The following is a 26543-nucleotide window of genomic DNA, read 5'->3' on the forward strand; positions in this document are numbered from 1 at the left end:
AGGGAAGGCTCCTTCCTGTGGCTCTGTCCTCGCAGGCAGCTGCTTGGGGCCAAGTTCCAGGGACCCCTGGTGTGCACAGTACAGCAAGTCCAGCTGGGGGTCCCCATCAAGGGCTTGGCAGGGCCCTTGCTTCTTGGTTCTCCTGGACCAGCTGGTGGTCTCCTTTGGGAATGACGAGGGTTATCTGCACACTGGCCCCCATGCCCTGGCTCCGGGGTTCCCTCGGCCCCCCACCCCTGTCTTGTCCTCGTGCTGGGCACAGCAGTTACAGGCTTGGGGCTAGTGTCCTGAGCAAGCAAATGCCCTGACTCCTGTGCTCAAGGGGACCCTGGGCACCCAGAGTCTCTGGGGGAATCTCCCCTCTGAGTGGGCTCCATGCCTCAGGCCTGAGAACTAGCACAGAGGGTCTCAGATGGCCGGGGGCAAGGTGGGGGCACCAGCTTGGACTGCAGTGTCTGGGCTGGGTGGACCAGGCCATGGGCCATCTCTTGACCATGGCCCATCATCTCTGCGCCGTCTGACGCTGTGTCAGCTGTGGGTCCCCCTTGGGTCAATGGAGGTGGCTGACCCGGGGCATCTGTGATGGGGCTGGCACTGTCTGAGGGATCAGCTGTGGTGGTCACTTCCCAGGGGCAGCAGAGGCCCTGCCAGGTGCCTGTGCGGGCTGGCCCCAGGCCCTGGGCCCCAGGGCAGTGCAGAGGCCACTCCAGGAGGCCCTGTGGCCCCTGAGTGTGGCGGCGTGAATGGGTTCACAGTTCATAGGGACTTTGCTCTCCTCCGGGCAGATGGTGGTCTGTGGGAAGAAGTGAGTGGCTGCCTGGCCCTGGGCCTGACCTGTAACTACCACAACTGCTTCTGTCTTCTGCCTGAGGCCTGGAGGATGTTAGAACCGACAAACTCGGGGTGTCAGACCCTTCTCCGTGGTTACCAAGAGATGGGGGCAGGGAGCCCATTGTGGGGCTGAGGCTGGATGGCCGTGGTTGCCCCCTCCCTGTGGCCTCTGGCTAGGGCTTGGCTGGCACCCCAAGTGTTCTCCAGAGCGTGAATGTTCTATTCCTGGATGGGTCCTGTTTGGGGGAGCCTGTGCCGCCCTGGGTAGAGGGGGTGGGCAGACCCTTGCCCTCTGTGCTGCTTCCCCTCCCCTTCCCTTGCAACTCTTCCTCCAGGCAGCTCCCCAGGGTTGGGCAGAGGGGCCCAGGGGTCAGCTGCAGACCTCACCCTCCTGACCTGGGGCAGTTACGAGGGTGGAGGGGCAGGCGTGGTAACCACTGAAGTGGCTGGGCGCCCTCAGGAGGTGCCCAGGACGTTTGAAGAAGGAGGCCTGGCCGGACAGTGTGGCAAGAGCTCAGGCACCTTTGGTTGGCAACTGAAAGTGATTTCAGAGTCCACTGACCAGTCCCTGGCCAGGCCAAGCACCCAGTGGGCCCCGGGAGTCTGTGGTAGGGCTGACCCGTCTCCACTCACCCGGGCGACCCTCCTTCCCCATCCCCACAGCCTCGGCGCCCCATCCACCTACCAGCAGCCAGTGGGCTGGAGTGTTCTTTGCAGGGTGACCTCTCTTGCTGTCTTTCTGTGTGTCTGTCCGTCTGTCGGTTCTCGCGGGAGCAGTCAGAAGGTCAGTTTGAAAGACCGTGTCTTCTCCAGCCCCCGCGGCGTGGCTGCCAAGGGCAAGGGGTCTCCTCAGGCCCAGACCGTCCGCCGGTCGCCCAGCGCCGACCAGAGCCTGGAGGACAGTCCAAGCAAGGTGCCCAAGAGCTGGAGCTTCGGGGAGCGCGGCCGCGCCCGGCAGGCCTTCCGGGCCAGGGGTGCTGCTTCGCGGCAGAACTCGGAAGGTGGGTTGGGCAGCCCCGAGGGGGGCCTGCTGTCCTGGAGCTCCAGGAGGTGGGGCGGCATGGGCTTGCCCTGCACCACGAGCTCCATGCTCATCCACGGCGCTGGTGACGGCGCGCCCCTGCTCTTAGGGCAGACATTCCTCGGGTCCTGTATGTGGACATATCATGTTTTGTCCATCTGTCCATGCACAGTGATGCCCTCTTATACTCTCATGGTGGCCACTCCCCGAGGAGCAGAGTGGAGGGGAGCAGGCTGAGAAGGCAGGAGTGGGGGGTTGGAGTGCTGTGGGGCCAGAGCACCAGGCCCCTCAGTGCCGGGGGCTACCCGGCCCCTCACGGGCTGTGTCCTTCCACCCAGAAGCAAGTCTCCCAGGGGAAGACATCGTGGACGACAATAAGAGCTGCAACTGCGAGTTTGTGACAGAGGATCTGACCCCAGGCCTCAAAGTCAGCATCCGGGCCGTGTGGTGAGGACCTGGCTGCCTCTCACAAAGCCATCTGTGCACGCGGGGCCTGGGGAGCGGGTATGAGAACACGGCTCCAGGGGGATGCCTCGTGGCTGATACCCCTTCAGCCCAGGCCCTGTGGCTCACAAGGCACCTGTTGTCATGGCCATTGCCTGCGCCCGGGTGCCAGGTGCCTGGGGCCATCCGTGGACGGCCAGGAGCTGTGCTGCACGGGGGTTCTTGAGTGGACAAGGGTCCTTGGCACAGCTGGGCCCAAAGGTGGAGGGGATATGGCGGGTGGGTGTCCCAGATAATAGGGCTAGAGATGCTGGGAGGGCCATAGCTAGGTGGTTGCTGGGGGGCTGCCTTTGGTGGTCTCTGCCCAGGGCTCACAGCCCCTCGTCTGACCCCTCCCCCCCCCCAGTGTTATGCGGTTCCTGGTGTCCAAGCGGAAGTTCAAGGAGAGCCTGCGGCCCTACGATGTGATGGATGTGATCGAGCAGTACTCAGCCGGCCACCTAGACATGCTGTCCCGCATCAAAAACCTGCAGTCCAGGCAAGAGCGCCCACCCTGCCCTGGAGTGCGGAGCCGGGTCCTCTGGGCCAAACCCGAGTGCTGTTCGGGGACCAGTGCAGTGCGGGCTGCCCGTTCCCGGCAGAGGTGTGGTGGTGGATGCGGCTGCAGACACAGTGGCTGGCCCTGCTTGCTGCCACATCTGGGCCCTTCCTCTCCGGGCCCAAGCCGGCCCCATGGTGGGCTTTCTGCCATGTCCTTGTGTGGTCTGTTTTTGAATCTTTCTGTTGTCTCTCTCTTCTTTTTGTCCTTGCCATGATGGGCAAGTGTGTATGTGTGTATGTGTGCACATGCACATATGTGAATGCACACGTGTACTCACGCGCGTGCAGACCTTAGGTACACATGTGCACACACGTGTATGTATAAAGTGCATGCATGTGCATGTGTGCACATGAGTGCAACACATGTTTTGCAGAAGTGTGTGGGTGCACGCATGTATCTGTGTATGTTGTGTGTCCTTGCATGTATGTGTGCCCACGTGAGCTGAGGAGAGTAGTTCTGTTGAGAGGTGAAGGGGCAGGTTTCCGTGGGCCTGTCAGGCAGCAGTTAGGCCATGTGGCACCTTTTCCTCCAGAATGGTAAGGCAGGTTCTCCCTCCTCTCACACAGAGGGATTCCCATGGCCAGAGTAGGCAGTGGGGCTGGACAGGTGCCTGGTGTGGCCAGGGCAGGGCGCTCGCGGGCACTGCCATCTCTGGTTTGTTCACTCCAGGAGTCAGTCGTACATGCATGTACACAGACACAGTGAGGACCCAGGACACATATGCACACAGAACTATGTCTACTCCCACATGCACATGTGTGTTGGCACACGTGTACACAAGTAACTGTTTCCTAAGTCTCATGTCCACATATATGTCCCATAGACCAGCACACACACATGCACACTGAGTACACATGTGCTCAGAAGCACACACTGTCCACACAAACAAGCACACATGTCTGTGGTGCCTGTGATGCTATGGCTGTTGTGGGTCTGTCTTGGCGTGGGCCTCACCCTCTGTTGGCCAGGCCCCTCCACTGAAGCTGCTGCCAGTCCTCTGGCCCTGAAGCCTGGGCCCTGGCCGTGGGGGGGTCTGGATGGTCGCAGCAGTACTGGAGGTCAGCCCAGCCTCTGGCCCCATGGCAGGTGGTGTCCGCCCGGTTCTGCTTGAGATTCCAGGGGAGGGGTCCATCTAGGCCTTCACCTTTGGATGGGGTTAGGGGGTGACCCCTTCCTGTCCACAGGCTTGGGCCAGGAGGTCAGCTGCTCAGTATCCTTCTCGAGCATTGAGTAGACCTGTGTGTTTGTGCGAGCGTGTGTGCCCATGCAGTTGTGCACGTGCAAATAATGTGTGAGAATGCATGTGTACACAGGTGTGTGAACATGTGCCAGTGCATGCAAACATGCAGGTGTGTGCAGTGTGTGAGCGTGTATGTGTGTTCACATGTGTGCAAGTGTGAGTGAGAGGCCGCCCCAGGTGCCAGTGGCTGGCCCACCTCCACCCGTCACGGCAGCTGTTTTTGTTCACCAGGCTCTTCTGTCCTAGATGGTCTCCTCTCCCTCCCTTTCCGTCTGGAAAACAAACGAGACAGACCCACCCCGCAGGAGCTGGATGTCTGTCGCTCACTGGCAGGGCCTTCATGTCCTTCCTGGGACCCTTGGCACTTTGCTGCCAGCTGCCTTGTGTCCCGTTCATGTGGACACTGACCCGGGCAGATGGGGCACCATGAGTTTGCGGCCCCGCCCAGTGCCGAGGTCCTGGAGCTCAGAGTCCTTGCGCTCCAGGGTCGGGGCGGCCTTCAGCAGGTCGTTCCTTTTGTCTCTGCAAGTTCCTGCTGCCCCCCCCCCATGTTGCTTCACGATGCATTTTCCCGGTGTCTCTTTTCTTGTTTACTCGCCAGGATAGATATGATTGTGGGCCCCCCACCCCCTTCAACTCCCCGGCACAAGAAGTACCCCAGCAAAGGACCCACGGCCCCTCCGAGAGAGTCACCCCAGTACTCACCTAGGTCAGGACACGCCCCGCCTGTCTATGTGGAATGCCAGTCCCCTTCGCTCCAGCCACATGACGGCAGCACCCTCTCTGCTCGACAGGATGCAGGGCTGTTTCTGTCCTTGACAAAGCGACGTCCTCTGAGGCCCCGGGAGGCTGGGTCGGTGGCCCTTGAGCTGCTCCTCTTGGCAGGGTCCTGGAGAGGCTGTGCGACACCTGTGTGACTGGGGGCGCTCCCTGGGCACAAGTAGACGGCAGCCCCCCAGGGACCAGATGCATTCAGAGGTGAGGGCTTGCCTTGCGGGGGCTCTGCCCAAGCACCAATGCTCTGCCCTAGCACCACTGCCGGTGGGTCACCCTGTGCTGCTTATGGACCAAGCAGGTCCTCTGGTCTCTAGACTCTAGTGAAGAGTGACTAGGAAAGGCCCCAACCTGAGAGGGGTGCTCAGGGGTCCCCAGAGCCCTGGGCTTTGTGTCCAGTTGTCACTGCAGTCAGGGTTCCTGCAGGAGGTGGTCCCGGCCAAAGGGAAGCGGGGTATGAGGGCAGTTAGGTGTTAGGCAGAAGAAGCAGGGTCACTGGTGGTGAATTCAGACATCGGAGCCTTCCTGTTCTCCTGGATGGTTGAAATGATGGCTGTGACGCCCCTAGCAGGTCTGCGAGAGCAGCACCCAGGGCAAGGATGTGGGGTGAGGGCAGAGGCACCCTGGCCGTGCTGGCAGAGGGGACCAGGGGTGTCCTGGAGGCCAGCAGGGATGCTGGCCACTGGGCCAATGGAGCAAGTGGGGTGTCTGACTCCTGTGTGCTGGGGTTTCTGTGCGTGAGGCCGGGTGTCAGTGTACTTGGTATCCCAGCCTGGCAGCTCTCCCATAAGAAAGGAGTTTCTGGGGGAGCAGGCCTGACCCAGGGCAGCCTAGACAGTGTTTGGAGCATCCGCTGTCCTTCCTGTGTCCCACAAGGAAGACACGGAGGACAGCACCAAAGAAGCTGTGCTCTGAGACAGCAGCCCGCCCTTCTGGCATCACTGCAGGGCACAGGGGCTGAGAAAGCCCTGCCAGCCCTTGGAGCCCCCAGGCCTCCCAGGCCACTGCAGCCAGAGGACACGCAGACTCCCACAGAGAAGGGGACGAAGGACTGACTGAGCACAAGGGGTTAAGCCCAGCTCCTCACCTGAGGCCCAGGGGAGGGGGTGGTGCAGACTCAGGGAGCACCCACCAGCAGCAGTTCCAGGCGGACCCTGGGCTGAGGCTCCCAGGGCAGCAGCCAGGTGGACGGCCCGTCATGTGGCAGGGGTGAAGGCGCTGAGCGCCTGTCCTGGACTGTGTGGACACTTGAACACCAGACAGCCCTCCTTCCGCTCTGTCCCCACGGCGTCTGCTTGGAGTCTGAGGGCCCTTCGTCCTCCCCACCTCAAGCTGCCCCGCATGATCAAGCATGATGCCCACTGGAGCATGAGGAGGCTGCCCCATGGCTGATGCAAGCCTGACCCCTCCTGCTTCCTGCGACAGACAGGACAGATCCCTGAGTCCCGACAGGCGATCGGGGCAGCTGTGGATGAGGAAGGCAGCTGGGGAGGGGGCAGTGGCTTCAAGTGGCACTTCTGGGGGTGCTGGCAGCTCTCCCCACTCTGGAGCCTGGAAGGAGGCTTCGCCTATGAGGCTTGCGTGGCCTGTGCCCGGGTCACTGTCCTGCCAGCCGCACCCTGGCCCCAGTGTGTTTGCCCAGTGTCCATGTGGCTGCACCCCTCTGGCTCGGGCGCCCACGCTGCTGCTCTCAAGGCCCCTTCTGAGCTCCTCTGGGGCTGTTCCTGCTCACATGATGGTCAAGCAGAAGCCCCTCCAGGAAGGAGGCCTCCCTCCCCTCTTGTTGGCTTTCCTGACTGCTGCCCTTGTTTGAGGCCAGCTCAGCTGTGTTTCGCATCCCCCACTCGTGTGCACACAAGGGCACACTCACGTTCACACAAGTGCGCGCACATACATGGAAGCACGCACACGCATGCATAGTAAGCACACACGTGTACACGCACGAGCGCACACGGACCCCTTCTGGTTGGCAGTGGCTCTGTCTGTCCCTTCTGGTTGTGCGTTGGCGGTTTTCGGTGTTAGTCTGTGTCCCCTCCCGCGTCTGGCGCATGGAGCGTAGCCCTCATGCCCCCCTGCCCCCTACTCGTGCTTCTGTGGTTCCCTCTGCAGACCTTTAGCTCCGCCCCCTCCAGACCCCTGGGTGGGCGGGGCCTCAGCGGCACGTTATCCAGGAGCAGCGCTGTGGTGGGGGCGGGGCTTGGGGTTGGGAAGGTGGGGGAAGCTGGGGGTGCATGGCCCTGACTTACTTCTGTGCTCCTCGCTGATGTGCCAGCCCCGCTGGGATGGGACGGTCAAGGGACAGGGCCCGAGGGTGGCAGAGATCAGGACGGGGACCTGGCGCCAGGCGTCTGTCTGTCCTGGTTCCTCGCTGCCCTCAGTCGGCTCTGGCTCAGTCGGAGCCTGAAACTGGGGGCTGCGGCCTGGCCCAGGAGGACACGCCTTGGGCCCCGGCACTCTCACCCGACCTCACGCCCGGGGGGGGTCTCTTCCGGCAGAGTGGACCAGATCGTGGGCCGTGGCCCAGCGATGGCGGACAAAGATCGAGGCAAGGGCCCGGCGGAGGCGGAGCTGCCCGAGGACCCCAGCATGATGGGGAGGCTGGGGAAGGTGGAGAAGCAGGTGGGAGAGGCTGGGGGTCCGTGGTGTTGGAGCAGCCGCTGCGGGAGGGTGTGCCAGCTTTGTGGGGAGCTGAGGGCTGTGGTGTCTGGACCCCGGGCACCCTATGAGCACTCCCAGGCCTGGGGCACTTCCCTTCTGCTGGCTAGTGCCTACAGACCCCAGGCCAAGCACTGGCCTCCTCACTCTTATCTTGCCTGGGGGGCGATGCTGCAGGGCCTGCACAGCCATTCTCCACCCCACTTGGCTGACCTGGTCTGACTCTCCTCTACTCTCTTGGGAGTGAGTCCTCTGGAACCACACACAAGACCTTCTGCTGAGGGTCTGCTTCTGGGAGCCCAGGAGAGGAACGGGTGGTTCCTTCCCTCTGGAGTTTGCTCTGCTGGTGAACCCACAGAGTGGCCCATACAAGCAGGAGTGTCCATGCTCTGAAGCTCTGAGGCCACATACCCTGATGGGGGTGGTCAGAGGCTGAGCTGTGTGGGGGGGGAGGGTCCTGCCTTCTATTGCCTCAGCAATTCTGTGGGTGACATCCTGGCTCCCCCCACCTCTGGGGAGTATCTAGGGTCCCCACACGTCCAGGGAGCATTGCTGCCCTCCCCAACTCCAAGGAGCATCCCGACCTCCCCATGGGAAGCATCCAGCCCTTCCCACCTCCAGGGATCGTCCTGTCTCCCCTCACCCCCTACTCCCGGCATGGGAAGCGTCCACTGTGGCCCACTAGCCCCTCCCGCAGGTCCTGTCCATGGAGAAGAAGCTGGATTTCCTGGTGAACATCTACATGCAGCGCATGGGTGTCCCCCCGACGGAAACCGAGGCCTACTTTGGGGCCAAGGAGCCAGAGCCTGCACCACCGTACCACAGCCCCGAGGACAGCCGGGACCACGGTGGCCGGAGCGGCTGCATCATCAAGCTTGTCCGCTCCACCAGCTCCGTGGGCCAGAAGAACTTCGCGGCGCCCCCGCCTGCACCCCCTGCCCAGTGCCCACCCTCCACCTCATGGCAGCAGCAGTGCCACCCCCGCCCAGGCCACGGCACCTCACCAGTGGGGGACCACAGCTCGCTGGTGCGCATCCCACCGCCACCCACCCATGAGCGGTCCCTGTCTGCTTACAGTGGGGGCCACCGGGCCAGCACAGAGTTCCTGAGGCCGGAGGATGCCCCGGCCTGCAGGCCCCACGAGGGCGCGCTGAGGGACAGTGACACGTCCATCTCCATTCCATCTGTGGACCACGAGGAGCTGGAGCGCTCCTTCAGTGGCTTCAGCATCTCCCAGTCCAAGGAGAACCTGGATGCCCTCAACAGCTGCTACGCGGCGGTCGCTCCGTGCGCCAAAGTCAGGCCCTACATCGCAGAGGGCGAGTCGGACACGGACTCGGACCTCTGCACCCCGTGCGGGCCCCCGCCGCGCTCCGCGACAGGCGAGGGCCCCTTTGGTGATATGGGCTGGGCCGGGCCCCGGAAGTGAGGCCACCCACTAGCCTCCCCCTGACTCCTGGCCTCCTGGTCTCGAGACAGATGCTCTGGGGCTCTTTTCTTAGAGCAAGGCAGTAGGGGTGCCTGTGCAGGGCGGTGGGCAGGCGTGGCCCTCAGTCTCTCGCACTGAAGGTTGGCAGAAATTCTTTTCCAGCAAGGGGCAGCCCGGCTGGCCGTGCCCGCTCGGCAGACTCTGCAGACCATTGGCCCGGGCATGACAGAGGCTGGGGTCAAGGCTGAGGGCAGGCCCCTGGCGGCCAGGTGGAGGCTTGGTTGGGAGCAGGGTGGCAGTGAGGGGCAGATCTGCCTTGTGAGGATCAGCAGCTTTGAGGCCCAGAGCGTGTGGCTTGTCTCTGCCCCCATTCCTGTCCTGCCCCGTCGTCCTGGGTACCACCCACCGCTGCTGGTCAGTGTCGCCTTCTTCCCCTGGTTTGGAGCATCCTGTGACAGGAGCCAGCCCCATGTTTAGGACCCTGGCCTGAAGGGGGAGTGGGGGTGAGGCTCGGGACCCCCTCCAGAACACAGTGGCCTCAGACCTCTTGAACTTGATTCTTGTGGGGAGGGGCCGGCTCCATAGGCTCCTGGAGGGGATCCTTGGGGGCTCCCTTCCAGACCTGGAAGCTGGGGGTTGTCCCCTATGTCCTCTCCCCTCTCCCCTGGCTGGGCGCTGGTCACCATGCTGTGGCCAGCACTGTGATATGGACCTGACTGCAGGGAGGGGTGCTGAGTGTCTAGGGTGCCCTCTGACTGGGCTCGTGCTCTGGGGTCCTGATCAGGCCGGTTGTGGTGAGTTGATTTGCTCTCTGTCCTCCAGGGACCCTGCCTCACCTGTTTCCCATCAGTCCCCCAACAGGACCCCAGCTGGACGATGCTGCAGCCGATGGGAAAACTCTTCAGTAGAGTCCTGCCCCGCACTGTCCAGAGATGAAGGAGCTGCCTTGTAGGGGATCTCTCCTGTCCCTCCTAGGCGGACTATCCCCCCCACTCTCCTCACTGACCAGCCCTTGACTGTGACCGCTGGGTGTCTTGGGATCAGAGATGCCTGTTCCCACCCTGGGCCCTGGGAAACAGTAGTGCCCATCCTTCTCATCTTGGGCCTGAGGGGCAGTGGCTTTGAGCCAGGAGTCCAACCCCAGGAGGCAGAGTGGACCCCGTCCTGGGCCCCCAGCTGTCAGTGTGCAGGGACATCTGGCATTTGGGGTGACAGGACAGGGCACCTAGTGCCCTCTGAGGCAGTGACCTTCCTGTGCACCAGGGCTGGGTCTGCGAAGCCTACCACGTAGCGACTTCCCCTGAAATACCAGGTCCAGGGAGAGCCTGAGCTGTCTCCTTAGGACGCTTCCATCCATCCTGGTCAGTGAGAGACTCTGCTTGCTCTCTGGGAAGGACTTTGAAAGCAGTGTCCGAGAGTCGAAAGCCCCTGGCTGTTAGGGTCCTGGGCCTTTGAGATCCCTGGGGAGCAGTGTCTACTGCAGCCTCTGTGCGTGCCCCCCCCCGCCCGCTTCACCAGGACCCCCAGATCCCAGTCGTGTGCACCTGTCTGCTGGCCCAGTGCAGGAGAACCTGAGCTCGGAGTCAGAACCGTGGTCTGTGTTCAGGGCCAAGGCACGAGGATGCCTCCCCCCAATCTCCAGGGAGGGGTTGGCTGTGGAATCTTCCATGTGGCCTGGGGTGGGGGGTGCCTCGTTGGCCCCCTCCACCGAGTGTGTCTGCTCTGTGTCCCCTTCGTGGTCTCCACCTCAGACCTTCAGTGGTGAGCAAAGCCCCTCCTTAGTGTTGACTGTGTGAAGAGGCCTCGGCAAGTGGCAGCGCCTCTGGGTGAGGGCGGAGGCCCCCTTTGCCCCCCATCTTGGGAGAGGGAGGCCCCAGCTGGAGGCCCCCGACAGGGCATGAGCAGGCCAGCCCCTGGACCAAGTGCATCCACAGCCGCTCCAGCCCCAGCTGTTGCTGTCCGGCTCCGGGAGGGTTCAATTCAGATTGCCAGCAGCAGGGACCCACCCCCATCGGATCTTGGCCTGCGTGGGCCCCTGGCCTGGTAGGAGGGGCCTTTGGCCCCTGGAGAGAGGTGCGTGTCCTGTCACATGCATGCCCTGTGCTGTGGGTCCCTGGTGACCAGAGGGGCTGGCTTGGTCTGCAGAGCCGCTGAGCCAGATGCTGGCACCAAGGCCACTGCTGGGAGGGCCTCCGAGGTTGCAGCAGGAGGGGTTGAGGCCTGACTCTCCGTGTGCTGTGCTCAGCAAGGAGTCTGTGACGCCTCCTCCATGAAATCTTGCCCCACCCCCGTCTCTGCTGGGGGACCGTTTCGGGGTGCGGTTTTAGGAGATGATGGGGTAGAGGCTCCTTCTCAGGGGCCCAAGCAACATGTGCTCCTCTGTGTCCATCTGCTGCCCCAGGGCCCCCACCTTCAGGAGGTATGGCAAGAGAGTGCTTGGCACACTGGGGGTCGGTGCACTTCCTGGGTGACCTGTGGCTGCGGACCCACCCTGCCCCACCGCACATGTGATAGGCGCTTCCCGAGAAGCATCTCAGTTACCTGATCACGCGGCTCCCCCAGCCCCATTCATGCCTGCACTCACACTCATGCCTGCAGATATACAGCACATACACACTCATGCATACACACCCACAGGTACACACACAGCACCTGCACACAGTCACATGCATTCTCACCCAGACACACCAGAGTGCGCATTCTCACCCAGACACACCAGAGTGCACACACTCACCCATGTATGCACAATCATACCCATGTGCACACACCCATGCTCACATACTCACACACCCATGTGCACACATGCTTACCCACTCATGCCCAGACGCCTTGTCTGACTCATTGTGGCTCTGCCTGCTTCGATCCATTGGACTCAGCGAGTTCAGGAGTTGCAGACAGTCCTGGGATGTTGACCCTGAGTGGGGTTCCCACTGTTCTAGCCTCTGGGCAGCACCTCTGGGGGATCCCCAGAGCCTCCACCTGCCCTCTTCCTCCTCCTCAGTTGCTCCGGAGGTGGTCCAGATGCCAAGATGGCCTGGGCTGGGCCAAGGAGGTCTTGGTGTCTGTGGCCATCCAGTTGCAATGTGGGGGCTCTGGTGGCTCCCACTGCCCTCCTGAGCCATGTGGTCCAGCCTCAGAACCCTCTCCTTTCTCTGCCCCACACCTCCCTCTTCTGTGACAGTGTGAGCCATGGCCACCGTGGAGGATGAAGGAACCCAGCCAGGGGGCAGGGGACTCTCTCCGGGGCCTCCCTGCCGGGCCCCTCCCTCTGGGAGACCACGGCACCCCCTCCCCGGGAGCACCACCCTCCTTTGGGGGGATTTGCCAGGGAGTCCACCCCATGAGAAGAGCCAGTCACTGCCCTCTAATTAACACTCTCAGCTGGAGTGGTCACCGGACAGCAGCTCCGCACAGCTTTCACACGTTGTTTTAACTTCTCCTTTCCCTAGGCTGGGGCACCCCGGTGGTCACGGGGAGGGGGGGAGTGTCCTCTTTTCTGCTACACTGTGTACCTGCTGTTTGTGGACAGAACGTGGCCCTGGGACATTGCTGATACTTCTGAAGCCCCGGCAGGTGGGGGCTGCAGACAGGCCTTCGTAAGAGTGCTGGTGTTAATTCCCATGCTCCCCCGACGTCAAGACCACGCCAGGCGCTGGTGGAGGCGTCGGCCCAGATTTTCTGCTGCAAAGTCAACATTGGTTCCACACCCAAGTCCCCAGAATAAATGGCTGTGAAGAGGGCTGGTTCGGCAGGGAGGCCCCACCTGGAGGGTTCAGGGCACCCTGCCCGCAGTGGAGTGGGGAGTTCTGAGCCGCAGGGTGGCCTCATGACCCCCAGTACACACGGCTCCAAATTAGACACTCTTCCTCACATGGCACTGCCCTGCATGGTCTTCAGCTGCCCTGGGCAGTGATGCGGACAGTCCTGCCCTCTGTGACCCCTCAGCAGAACTCCAGGCTGCTTGCTTGTATGGATGGATGTTAGGCCCCGCACAGTCGGGCTACTTGCCTTGAGCGCCCAGGGGAGCCACAGACCATCCCAGGCCAGCTGCTTCCTGTGTTCCTGCCTCCAGGGCAGGCTCCACTTGGGCCTTTACCAAGTGCTAAGTGAGAGAGACGATCAGGGAGCTTCCTGAAGGAGGTGATGTGCTAGGATCAGGGGCTTACGCCTCCCCTCTGTCCAAGGGGCCTAGAAAGCCAGCTGCCCAGGGCAGGACATTGTAGCCCCTGGAGCCGCACAAGTGGGGCACACAGCTTGCTGGCTTCTGTTGACTTGTGAGGGTGGGGGCAGATGCGGAGGGCATTCTGGAGGGAGAAGAGTGTAGGAAGGAGGTAGGGAGCATGAGAAAGATGCTTGTGGGAGGAGAGACCCCTCTGTCTTGAGGAGGAGTTGAGTGACTCTTGTCTTGGACACTTGCCTGGGTCCCCTTGCCTGATGGAGGTGTGGCTGGATGGCCCTGTCTGGAGAGACCCTCAGTACAGGCAGATCAGGCACCGGGAGAGGCGGGGACCCTCCTGAGGGGCAGCCCTCGGTCCTGGGGTTTCTGGGCAGGCGTGTGGACTTTGCTGAACGCTGCACGCCCAGCTCTGACTGAGTTTCATGAAGTTGTTGCCTTAATGCACGTTGACGAAAATTCACCGTGGTCACCCCTTGCCCCCTTGGCCTCTGCCAGGCACCAACCTGCGACCCCACCACCTCCTCCATCCAGGGTCCGCAGGCCCAGGTCTGCAGCAAGTACAGGGGGTAGGGGACCACGGCATGGCTCCTGCGGGGCTCTGCCTGCCTGCCCACCTGGGGACCCCACCCCCATCCCATGCCGTCCGAAGGCGGCCCCGGCCCCGGCCCTGTCCGCGCTGTTGTCTTGGCTGTCTTTGCACTTTTGTTCATGTTCATGCTCCAAAGAATATGTCATGATGCCTTCAGTGCTGACGAGCACCGTCGCGCCCGTGCCCCTGCAGCACAGCGGGCCTCTGCTCCTGGACCTGTCACCCCTGTGACAGGTGACCTGCGTGCCGTCCGTTTTCTAGGGACAGACGCCCAGGGAAAGAATCTAGTTTTCTACGGACCAGCTGAGACTCACTGACTGCACTTACTGTCAGGCTGACGCGTGTGTCACCCGGAGGGCCCAGCGCAGGCTGCCCCGGGGAAGGCGGGTGCGGGATCTGGTGACAGGGACACACGTGGGAGTTTTTGGAAAGCTGTAGCGCCACGGGGATGAGTCGGTTGCCCAGTGGACCTGTGCACTTAGTAAAACACAGTGATTCAACCTGGACAGTGTGTGGCCTCTTTCCTCGGGGCTTGGGGCTGTTGGCCTATGACAGGGCTTAGGTGGGGTAGCACCCTCCAAGGTCAGGGCACCGAGCCTTGTCAGTGTCTTGTCACTGGTGTAATGATGGAGGCCAAGCTGGTGGCTCACACAACAGACATGCTCATGAACCCAGGCCTGGGATCTGAGTCCACCGAGCTCCCCACCTGGCCCTTCTCTCCACCACTGGGGGTGGCAGGAGTCCTGGGAGCGGCCCCTCCAGCCCGGGGCCCTCAGGAAATGCTGGGTGGGCGCCTGTGTGTGTGCAGGGCCCTTTTCTCAGGTGTGGGCTCTGTGCATGTGAGTGGAGACCCAGAACTTGCCGTTGGCTCCCTGCCTGGACTCTGATGTCCTCCAGGCCCTCCTGCAGGGAGTGGCACCTGCTCTGTCACTGCCCCCATACCTCCTCTCTGTGAGAGGAACGGGCTGCAGGTGGGTCTGAGATGTGGCGGTGAACTGAGCCTGTGTTTTCGACTATACTGCCCACTGCCCTCTGGAATTTTCCACTCCACTGGACCCTCCTAGGGGTCAGCTGAGTAGGAAGAGCAGCTCAGCAGGACAATGGCCCGAGAGGCAGTGACCAGGCCTGGACTGCTGCCTCCACAGTCTGTTCCCAGGTGACCTGGCTCTGCAGCAGGGGCTTAGGGAGGGGCCTGGCAGGCCCAGGCCACCCACCAGAGGCCTTTGTGCTGTGAGACTTCCAGAAAGCTCTGGCTGGGGTATCCTTGAGTCTGGGGGAGAACTGGGATCTAGGTGCAGCTGGGCTCCTGCCTGCAGGCACGGGGTCCCCTGCCGTTCTCACCTGTGTACACCCAGATCACCCACCCGGGTCCTGCTGTGTCCCTGCCCATCTGCTAGAGCCAGAGGAGAGGGCTCCAGAGATGAGGGGTCATATCAGACCCCTGGGGGCCCTGCTCTCCCTCCTAGTGGTGCTGGTCCAAGGGTGCCGTGGGCACCTGCTGCCCACCAGCTCACCCACTGCCTGCCCTCCACAGGGCCACTTGGGCACCTACCAGTCCATTGGCCCCTCCCTCATCCTGAAATCTTGCTCCCCTGCAGTCCTGCTCCTTCCACCCACCTGGACAAGCCCTCTGAGGGTAGGAAGATGATGTCCACCCCGTCCCGTGGTGCGTTTCTTGACGGCTTATGAGCCCACCACGAGTTCACGTATCCCCTTGATCACATGCCCCTGCTTGTGACTCATGCGCCACTAGGGTTCCTGGCATGCAGGGTGCCTCTGAGTGCCTGAAGGTGAAGTGGGCAGGGGACCCAGCGTGTGAGTGCTGGCCTGGGAGGGTCAGAGGGGACCGTGGTGATGGAGTGACAGGACATGTGGTGGACAGATGCCATGGGCAGGCACATGCTGTAGGGAGGCTGGCGGGGAATGCCAGCCTCTAGGTGTGTCCAGCCTCTGCCCAACCTCAAGCCCCTCCAGGAGGGATGCCCCCTCTCTCCCTTCCTGGGCCGCTGCATTCAGGGGCCACTAGGTGGCAGCACTCCCCTGGAGGAGAGCTGCCCGGAGCTCCGGACACGGAACCGTCTGGGGAACCATCCCCGGCTGCTCCCAGGGACCATGATTCCTCGGCTTGGAAAGCCTGACTGGCGGCTTCTGCTGTAGGTTTGACAGGCAGAAACTGACATTGCTGACTGGCGATGTCCCCAGGCCTGGCCCTGGACTCTGTGGCACCTGGGGAAGAGCCTGAGTGTTCAGGGAAGGGCTCCTGCTGTGGGGGCTCCTTGTGATACGGGGTGGTAAGCTGGAGTGGGAGAGGCTAGGATGCTAGCCAGGCCCTCAGGCCTCAGGACAGTAGGAGGCACTGCTTCATCCAACCCCTTCAGCCTGGATCCCTACATCTACTGATTTTCCTGGTGCTGGTTCTACTGCTCTGCAATCTGGGGCTCACAGCTGGAGTGGCTGCAGCTACAGCCCTGCCTGGACCCTCAAACCTGCAGCTCCTGGGATCCCAAGAACACAAGCCAGTGTTCTCAAAATTAGCCTTGGCTCGGTGGCGCTAGTGGTAAAGAACCTACCTGCCAAAGCAGGAGATGTAAGAGATGCAGGTTCAATCCCTGGGTCTGGAAGATCCCTGAAGGAGAAAATGGCAATCCACTCCAGTATTCTTGCCTGGGAAATCCCATGGACAGACAAGCCTGGCAAGCTACAGTTCATGGGGTGGCAAAGAGTTGGACAGGACTGAAGTGACTTAGCACACAAGACTGAAGGCTTCTCTGGGAGTGGTACCCTTCCTTCTTTCAAACATTCATTCTCTCATTCATTCATTCACTCACATACTCATTCATTTATTCAGGTATTCATTCATTCACCAAACATGTCTGTGTCAGTCCCTGGGGCAGCAACAAGAATGAGGCAGACACAGCCTTGAGCTCAGGGAGCCTGAAACCCAGACTCTGGACACCGCTTATGAAGCCTGACCTTAAATGATGGCTGCTGGAGCACAAACGGTAGGGACAAAAATGCCACTGTGTGCGTGAGGTCAGAGGTCAGACAGCTCCATGGGTGATCACAGGCTGCCCTTGCCAGCTTGTCAGGCACATCTGTCTCAAGGCAGTGCCTAATCCAAGCCTCGGTCAGTGGTCCTAATGGACCATAGGTGCAGCAGGCCCTGGGCAAGCATTGACCCTTGACCCTCCAGAAGTCCAAAGTGGGATATCTGGTGCTGGACTACCCCACCACCCCGCCTGATAACTGAAACCCAGGGAGGGAGCCACAGACACAGACTTGGGAGGGAGCCACGGATACAGACCTGGAAGCTATCTCCCGTTACTAGAGCTGCTGCCCAGAGCAAGTTCTGTTGTCACTGGCTCCCTTTCCGGAAGCTGACAGAGCAAATCTCCTTGACCTTCTCCTAACACAGCTCAGCTCACGGCCCTGTGCTGGGAACACAGGAGGCAGCCAGGGATGCTGGGCTTGTCTGCAAACGTTATTACATCCCTGAGGCTGGTGTTTCAGAACAGGGCTCTAAGATCTGTTGAGACTTGGGTGAAGGTCAGGCTTTTCACAGGTGGGAAAGAGGGGTTACTGAGCAGGGCCCCAGCTGTCGTCACTGCCCTGTGTTTTGGGAGCCCCCAGACCGCACCTCAAATGGTGACATGAGGATTTGTGGGACACAGCTGTCCACACCAGCCCACCAGGCTACCGATGTAGAAGCTGTACATTTATGCTTGTCCCAGTGGAGGGTGGGCCCAGAAGTTTCTTCCGTGTGAGGGCAGACGTGAGCCCACCTCACCGAGTCTGTGGTCTTCTCTGTGTGGCTGGCTGTGCCCTCTCCTTCTGCACTCTGCCCCTCTGTCCTTGGCAGTGTCCTGCTCTGAACCCTTCTAAGGCCCTCCAGTGCCAGCAAGAAAAAGTTCAAACCTTCCTCCCACATCTGGACCTTTGGGGGGGACGACCACCCACACCTTCCCTCCTCCATGGCTCTTCCCCAATCCTGTGGTCCTTCTGGGGCCACCGCCACTCCTGCCTTCTCCTTGTAGCCTCTGCACCACCCTGCACCAGGGCCTCTCCCTCGCGTAGACCTGTGTCCTGTGGGTGGTGTACAGCCCCCTCTGTCCTCCCACCATGGGTCTCTTCCTCTGAGGCCCTCCCGTCTCTCCAGGGCCAGCTTCTTGAGCCTGGGTGCCTGAGTCCCTGCAGACTCGCTGGTTTGACACCAGGAAAGGCCTCAAATCCAGACACTGCTGGTCCTCAGGAAACCCTGCCCCATAGCAACCAGCATCTGCTTTTACAAGTTGCAAGAATGTCATTTCTTTTTCAATTTAAGATGAAACAGCTTAACTCAAGCAATTGGCGTTTTACTTCTACACGTGCAGAAGGAGGCCTCGCTGGTGATGCTGGCACGTGGCCTGTGCTTCTCAGACACTTTTAGGTGGAAAATGTCTGTCAGTTTTCAAGCATGGCTGTGAGACCTGGCCAGGCTGGGAGCAGAGAACACAGGGGTGGCTCAGGACACTGCCTTCCTTCCTGGAGTGACCCTGGGTGGAACCTGCCCAGGGTATCTGTGGGCCAGTGGACCAGGAGGGCACTGGGGGCAGGACTCATGCTCACAGGAGCTGTGCTCACTCAGCCAAGAGTATCAATGGATCACCTACTGAATGCATCCTTTGTTTTCTGCATTGTGGGGAGGCAGGGGAGAAGGCATGGCTAAGCCCTTGAGCCCCTCAGGGACCCGCTGGACTCCTGGGAGGGGGGCTGAGAGGACAATGGTGCTCTGACCATACAGTGGTCAGTCTGCGCCAACAGTGGCCCTGATCCAGCCACCTCCTCCATCGGCCCCCAGCCCAGGAGCTGGAGAAAACAGCTCAGCCCTGTCCGCCACCCCTGCCATTTGCCGGAGCCAGACAGCTGGAGCTGGGACTCCCTGCTTGACATTCAGAGCTGCTATTTTTCATCACAGGGTGGGTTTGACATTTGCATTGGAATTGGTTTATGTTAACTTCCTCTAGCGGCTGGCTGGCGCAGAGACTGAATCCTCCTGTCTACCTCATCGCTGCCTGTGGTCCACCCACCCCTGCACACCGGGGGGAGGCTCAGGGCCTGGCCACCTAGACACAGACCTGGTCCTCCACCCAACCTCTGCTTCCACCTTGACCTCAGGACACAGCTGCCCACTGGCCCCTGGCCAACTCCCCCACAAGGGTATCTGGGGGCCCTGATCCTGGGGCCATCTTCCCTGGTGAAGCCCCAGCACACCTGCCTCTCCACTGTTTTAGCGCCCAAGTCCCATGTCACCTGTCTCAGGTCAGGGTGGCTCCCTTCTTCTCATCCCAGCATCCACACATGCTGGCACCCCCTGGCACCAGCCAGCAGCCCAGGAGCATACTCCCTGCAGCATCCAAGCCTCATGCAGCGCACCATCCCTCCATGCTCCCGATGCTGTGTGCTGTGCCTGCATCCGGAGAATGGGTGCCCACCCACCCCAGGCCGGGAAGGCTCGCCCATCTTGTAGACAAGGGCCAGGGGGATGGGCCTTGTGATCCTAGCTTCACCTCTCTCCAGGCTTCTGATGGGGGTTGGGGTGGGAGGGAAAGGCTTCCTCAGGAGAGAGGCTAGGTGAGTGGGCAGAGCAGGGCTAGATGAAAGCTTTACAGGTGGGAGGGGCCCAGACAGAGCTCCTGTTGAGAGCCCAGTGCCTCCCACCCCAAGAAGGCCCAGCGCCCAGCCTTCCTCTCCCGGGACAAGTCCACCTGTCAGGAGTCTGTCCTCCATTTGCGGCTTGGCCTGCATTCAGAGCCCCCACCCAATTTAGGAGAGGACCACATGGCTCAGAGGAGCTAAAGGGCCTGGCCAGAGGTGCTGGGTCGGAGGGAGTTGTTCAGGAAGATGGGGAGGCAGAAGGCCCTCTGGAAAGACAGCAGAGTGGGCTGCCAGGCTCTGACACTGAGCACAGCTTCCATGAATTCTGAGAGCCTCCCTGAAGGAGCCACAGGCTGGTTTCAGAAGGAGGTGGAGCCACGTGGTCTGAGCAGTTGGTTCCCTGCCAGCCTGTGCCCACCTCGGGGGCTGTGGGCCTCCCCCTTGGCCACCCGGACCACCCCTCAGGGCTCAGAACGTGCAGACGGCAGAGTGAGGGAGCTGGAGGACCCAGCTGGGGGGTGGGAGGGGTCTCGGGCCCAAGGGGACCCCTCTTAGTCCTCCAGAATCAGCCCAGGGAGTGGGACCTGTGGGGCAGTTGCCTGGGCTCCTCCTTCTGTCAGAGGGATACTCACGCCCAGACTGGAGGGAACCCACTGCTGACCGTCCCCCTGGTTGTGGCCTCCACAGGGATGGGGTCCCTGTTGGAAGGGAGGAGGGGCTGCCTGCCCATCCAAGGATTGGCCTGGACCCTCTCCCCAGATGTTCCTCTCAAGCCCCTTGGAGGCTGGGAACCTCCATGCTCTCGCCACACAGAAAACACCGGAGTGGGGAGGGTGCTCCTCTCCTAGGAACCCTCACTTCCAGATCCAGCCAAGTCTGCCCAGGGCCACGTGGGGGTGCTCGGCCCACAGCCTGTGCCAACACCGGCCTCCAGCTGAGACTTTTGACCCCTCTGTGTCCTGTCCAGATTCCTGGCCTTTGAGGCTGTGTGAGGTGATTAATGAGTGTCACTGTTTGAGGCCTCTGGGTTTCGGGGTAGTTTGTTGTGTGGCCACAGGTACACAAACACAGGATCACAGTGCACACAGGACACAGGTCTGTGGCAAAGAGAGTGTGGCCTCTGTGGGTACAGGTTGAGATCAGGGAGCTGCCTGCTGCCTCCCTTTTTGGAGTGCTGTGTTTGTGTACTGCTGATGGCGTGGAGATACTGTAGACTCGGCATGGACTCGGTATGGGCAGTAGGTCTCTTCTTAGTGATCAGGAACTTCTCATCAGGGGTGGATGCTGAATTTTGCCATATACTTTTTCCGAGTTTATTGAGATGATCACAGGGTTTTCTTCTTTCCTCTGTTAACAAGTCGAATTACACTGAATACTTTCTGATTGTTGAGTCAGCCTTGCATCCTGGGTTGAGCCTGAATGGAGGTGACGTATTACCATTTAGGTCTGTGGCTGGATCCCCATGATGACAGATGGTGGGCTCTGGATTTGGAGTCATTGGGGAACTGGTGGGAGTATGTCCTCTCCTTCTGAAAGTGATTGCATAACATTGCTCACCTATTAGAATTTACCAGAGAAACCTTTGGGCCTGAAGTTTTCTTTGTTGGAAGACTTTAACCTCAAGTTCAATGTCTTTAGGGCTTCGCTTGTGGCTCAGCTGGTGAAGAATCCGCCTGCAATACAGGTTCAATTCCTGGGTCAGAAAGACCCTCTGGAGAAGCAATAGGCTACCCACTTCAATATTCTTGGGCTTCCCTGGTGGCTCAGCTGGTAAAGAATCTGCCTGCAATGCGGGTGGACCTGAGTTGGATCCCTGGGTTGGAAAGAGCCACTGGAGAAGGGAGAGGCTACCCACTCCAGCATTCTGGCTTAGAGAATTCCATGGGCTGTATAGCCCATGGGGTCGCAAAGAGGACACAACTGAACAACTTTTTCACTTTCACTTTCAATGTCTTTAACACGTGCAGAGGGCTGGGCAGGGGAGGGGCGGGGGCAGGGAGTGGGTATGAGAGAGCCTTCCTAATTCCAGCTCCCTGTGATGCTCTTTACGGAAGCAGTTACAGGCATCACGGGCTAGATTTGTAATTTAAAAATACCAAACAAATCTTCAATTATTTCACCGCAGAGGAAACATAGTACCAAGAGCAAGGCCGACCCTGCAGTAAAAATCTACATTTGTGGGGTGAGCACTGAGGGTGAGGCCGCCAGTCAGGCAGACGCCTCAGAAAAGAGTTCGTTCGGTCTGTGTCCCAGGGCCAAAGTGGGTATGGGTCCCAAGAACACAAAAGTGCATCATTTTCTTCAGCAGCAAGCAAGTCAATATTTTATGTGTCTTTTTTAAAAATTTGACTGAGAGAAGCCTGTTTGTCAGACAGCCCTGCGGGCACTGACAGGACTGGTGATGCGGAAACCACAGGCATGTCACAGCTCTGAGGCCTGCCCGTCACCCACCTGCTCCCAGGAGCCAGGGCAGGGCATGTGGCATCCAGGGCCACAAGACTCTCACTGGAAGGATAGGTGCCAGGACAAGGGCAGCCCACCTGCCCCAGTGGGAAGGGCCACCCGGGTGACAGCTCCCGCGGTGACATGCGGCAGGGAGCACGGGCCCACTTGCCCGTGCACAATTTGGGAGTCAGGGCTCAGAAGGCAGGGTCTGCCTGGAGCCCCTCATGGTGGGAGTTGCCTTCTCTGGGGGCAGATGGGGGATTCCTGGTCCTTCCCAGCGCCCATTGCCTGTGTCACCCAGGGCTGTCATCCAGGACCAAGGTCTATCACTTGCTGTGAACAGGGCCTGAGCTCCGGCCAGGTGGGAGCCCCAGTCCCAGGGGCAGCCCCCCACCCCCAGCCTCTCCATCTTGACAAGGCCAGGAGGGCCCAGTCTCTGGTTTATTCATCTTTCCTTCCAACAGCCCCGACAAATTGAAAGGCAAGTTGAAATGTAGCACCTGTGTGTGTTTGAAATAATCCTGTCCTTGATGAGCCTCGTTATTCAAATACCCCGAGGAAAGGTCCCCCGGGAGTTTTATCAGTTGCCAAGTTGGTTGGCTCAGCAGGACGGTGGCCACAGCTGGACTGCTGCTGTGCCCGCCCCACCCAGGACCCAGCGGCCTCCTGCAGAGGTGTGCTCCTCCCCACGTCTTGGCCCCTCTGCCGGGCCCTGGGCATCCCCCAAGTGGGGCAGGAAGAAAGGCATCTTGCTCTGCAGGGAACACCCAAAAAGCCAGCTGCTCTGGAAGTGCTCCTGGCGGGCCCCAGTCCCCTCTTACTCTCAGCCTCCCCTGGCTTGAAGCAGCAGATAATGGGCTATGTCCTAACGTTGACTCCAGGGGGGCTCCGGGTGACAAGGAGGCCAGGGCCCACCCAGCACCACATGCACAGGGCCAGCACCTGGCCTTCCTCCTCCAGGGATGTACCCAGGTGGGACCCTTCCCATCGGTGACTTCTGTCTCCTGTGGGGCTTCCTAGAAGAGGGTGTGGTTGTCACTGGTCAGCTTGCTACCCCCCACTGTAGTGAAGGGGAAGGGTCTCTCTCTCTGGGCCTCGGCTGCCCATCAAGACCACTCTGGAATGAACAAGGTCACTGGCAGGATGGAAGAGGCCCGGAGGCTCCCAGTAGGCAGTGCTGGCACCCGTGCTCACTTGCTGGACCCCTTGGGAGGGGGTTCAGGGTCTCAATGCCCCCCCAACTCCTTGCCCTTGTAAGCCAGGTCAGGGCCCCCCACCTTCAAAGAGCTCCCAGTCCAATGAGCTGTGACCAATGGAGGCACTTGCACGTTGCTATGGAAACACTGTGAGCTATGGGCTGGGGGATGGGCCTGGAGGGTCTGGTTGTCGAAAGATGAATGAGCTTCCAAGCCTGGCAGGGCTCAGAGGAGGTGGGAGGGGAAGCATGTCCTTATGGGCAAGTGAGAAGCTTCTGAGATGAAGGAGAAACCCCCACACGTGGGATTACTCATCCTGATCCATGCCTAGTGCCAGGAACCTGCTTATTTGAACATCTCTCAGCAAAGCTGGTCATAGGGCTCAGGCCATTCTGTCTTCTCCCTGGTTTGGGCATATAGACAGAGTCGTGGCCATGCATGTGGGATCCCAGGCAGACAGCTGGGTTGGAGAGGGTGGGCACCTGGGGGCCAACCAGGCAAGCACAGAAGAACTGGGTTGTCCAGGGATCGAGCTCCTCACACACTCCCACGGGGGGAGGGTCTGTGCAGCCTAGGTCACAGCCAGTGTCCGCTGGGAGTGCCTCAAGTTGCTTATTTGCCCCCATCAAGGCCCGCACCAGCTTGTCCCAGATTTTGGATAATCAATGGGGAGGGGTCCTGCTCTAGGATGTGTCCCAAGGTGTCCTGGTCTGTGTCATCCCTGGAAAGTGTCCAGCATTCTGCTGTGGCTGTGGTCAGGACAGGGAGACCCCTTGGGTGGAGGCGGGGAGAATTGAAGCCGGATGTGGCCAGGCTGGAAGCAGCCTGGAGTGGATGCTGGTGTGTCTGGGCCCGGTGATGGGTGCACCCCAATCAGCCTCTGGGTGTGCTCTTGGGAAGGGACTGCTGTGACTCTATGCCCTTGTCATGTGCAGCTGAGGATTCAGCTCTGATGAGAGGCCAGGCACCAGCTCTGAGCCTGTTCTGGGGCATGTCCTCCCCCAGCCTCGCTTGCCTCTCAAGAAGTCACATCCCCTAGAGGAGAAATTCTGTTAGAACCTCTCCTCTCTGAGTCAACAGTCTCCCACGGATCCCAGCATCAGGTGTCAGGCTCACTGGCAAAGGGGCACCCGCCATCCGGAACTGGAGATAAAGAACTTGTACACACTCGCTGCCACTCAGCCTCCGGCATCTCCCTAGGAGACAGGGAAGAGCCCTCTGCGGGCAGAGGGGCATCACAGCTAATTAGCTGGGAAGGTGAGACGTGGAGCCCTAATCACCAGCATCCCCTCGCGCCCGCCTTGCCCACCCCGGTTTGCCAAGGCGTTTCCTTAGGTGGAAGTATGATGTGCAGGTGCGGAGGCAGAGATGGGGAGCATCCTGGCTCAGAGACCCCACTTCAGCCTGAACATCCCCTCCCGGGGGCTCTGGGGCTCTTCACTCCTCTCAGGAGCACAGCCTGTGATCTTGGAGACCCCTCATTCCAGGGAACAGGAGAACGGACAATTGAAGGACCCTTCACTCTGGACATAGATTTTCAAAAGTCTTTAACAAGTGAGGCTCAGGACTTGCCTAATACTTGGGGTTCCAAGTTTGTCTAGAACATGGAGAGCTTCTCCTCTGCTGGAGCCATCCTCCAGCTATGGGCCTGAGGCGATGCCTCCACTGTAAGCTCAGGGGATCAGCCTGAAGGTGCGGAGTATGGGCTGGTCCTTGCTCTTCATGAGCCCAGGGCCTAGGGATGACCTTGGCCTTCAGACCCCAGATCCTCTGTGGCCAAGCCCCCTGCAGTGTCCCCTGCCCCACCCAGCCTATCCAACCCTCACCTGGTGTCTGCCTCAGCCTGTCCCTGGTTGCCCTGGCTTGCTCTCAGGCCTGATTCTGAAGTTGGGCTCTTTTCAACTGTCTACCTGCCAGGTCAGGCTCACAAGAAGGGGAGCAGCCAGAGGATCTTGGGGAGTAGTGGGGCTCAGGTGCCAGCAGGAGCAGGGACAGGCCCTTTGAGATGCAGTCAGCAGCGTGGCTTCAGTAAGCCAGAGGAGGTCAATGCGGAGAGCAGAAGAGATAGCAGAAGGTCTCGGGGGATGGTAGTGGAACTCAGGGGTCAGACTCAGGGGATGGTGGTGGGACTCTGGGGGCAGATGAGACATGGGGGACGGTGGTGGGACTTGGAAGGCAGGCTCAGGGGATGGTGGTGGGACTCGGGTGACAGAGAGCTTGCCACAGGGGAGTAGTTGAGACATGTCTGTTGCAGAGGAAGCTGCAGGCGACAGGGGGAGCTATTCCCTGGGGTCTGGGAACCTGGGGCTGCGCCAAGGCAGCTCTTGGGATACAGGACAAGGGCTGTGATCCATGCGGCCGTGGCCTCCTCTCCCTGTGGCCTCCAGGCAGACGCATCCCACTCAGGCCAAGCATGTTGTGCAGAGATGGGAACAGAAGGTGGTGAGGCAGCAGGGGGAGGAACTGGGTGCTGTTGAGGGTGGCTGGAGGAGAGGCCGCCTGGATGGTGGGGTCAGAGCTCCCAGGCTCCCCTCACTCTGAGTCCTGCCCCACTGGACCACTGCATGAAGGTGACCATCGAAGAAGTGGGGGGCTGCTGGGTGGGTCCAGAGGAGGTGGAGGCAGACCCGATTCCTGTTGGACAACTGCTGTCTGACCTCCTGGGCTGGAGAGCCCGCACAGAGGTGGGACTCCATGAGTGGCCAGCACAGGGCACCCCGACCTGGCCTGAGCCACAGCAGCCACACTGGGGTCCTACTGCAACCAGCCCCTCGCTCCACAATCCTCTCCCAACCAGAAGACACAGGACCTCGTCTTCTGAGAGGGACTCGAATAGAGGAAGGAGACAGATGGTGTCAGGGGAAGGCAAGCAGGGTGGGGTCCAGCTTGAATCTCTAGTACTGTACACATGGCAGCAAGAGAGGACCCTGGCAGATCCCTGGGGTCCTCTTGTGCCCATGAGGGAGAACAATATTGTCGCAGGCGCCCCGTCCTCTGTCCTGGAGACCCTCCTGGATTTAAGCTCCATCCAAGGGCAGGAGTGATGGCCCTGCCGGTTCCGGTTTCCTGTGGGGCTGCCCAGTTTCTGGGAGGTATTTGCTGGCTTGAATGGGATTTGGAGGGCAGTGTGAATCCCATTCGACCTCCGCCTCGGTTCTTGGTGTCCATACAGCAGCCTGTTTGGAGGGTTCTGTCCCCCAGCTGAGTGGCCGGGTCTGAGGGGCCCATGACACTGTTTTTACAGAGATGGGAGCTGTTGCTTCTGGTACCTGCAAACACTCTGCAGCTCCTCCACAAAGATGGGGCACCGGGGCCAGGCCCTCCAGCCCCCACCCTTCTGTCCTGTCCCCCACTGTGTCCAGCTCCCTGCCTCCCAGGGAGCCTGTGGGCCTGGCAGCAGGGAGGGGTAGTGGTACGGTGGTGGCATCCCCCAACAGTAGGTCCTGAGAACAAGGTCCCAAGCATGCTTGGTGAGGACACCCCAGCCCGTCATTGGAGGAAACGGCC

The 26543-nt window shown here is 60.6% G+C and overlaps 1 protein-coding gene across 18 annotated transcripts in view; it reads left to right on the forward strand.

Moving 5' to 3' along the window:
* KCNQ2 (potassium voltage-gated channel subfamily Q member 2) overlaps positions 1 to 14267 on the forward strand; it is a 49363-nt gene extending 35096 nt beyond the window's left edge. For 5 of the 18 annotated variants that reach the window (XM_081557606.1, XM_081557611.1, XM_081557612.1 and 2 more), the window contains 5 exons: positions 1609 to 1832; positions 2191 to 2299; positions 2703 to 2834; positions 7407 to 7530; positions 8264 to 14267. In XM_081557606.1, the coding sequence (XP_081413732.1) occupies positions 1609 to 1832; positions 2191 to 2299; positions 2703 to 2834; positions 7407 to 7530; positions 8264 to 8995 (1321 nt within the window). In that variant the 3' untranslated portion in view covers positions 8996 to 14267. Of the gene's footprint in view, positions 1 to 1605; positions 1833 to 2190; positions 2300 to 2702; positions 2835 to 4738; positions 4847 to 7406; positions 7531 to 8263 lie in introns of all 18 variants that reach the window. The other 13 variants (XM_081557613.1, XM_081557601.1, XM_081557610.1 and 10 more) reach the window with 8 other exon arrangements.
* Positions 14268 to 26543: the final 12276 nt, after the last annotated feature.

This window comes from Giraffa tippelskirchi, chromosome 13 (genome assembly GCF_054371585.1).
Source record: "Giraffa tippelskirchi isolate mGirTip1 chromosome 13, T2T-mGirTip1v1.2.pri, whole genome shotgun sequence".
NCBI classification, from domain to species: Eukaryota; Metazoa; Chordata; class Mammalia; order Artiodactyla; family Giraffidae; genus Giraffa; species Giraffa tippelskirchi.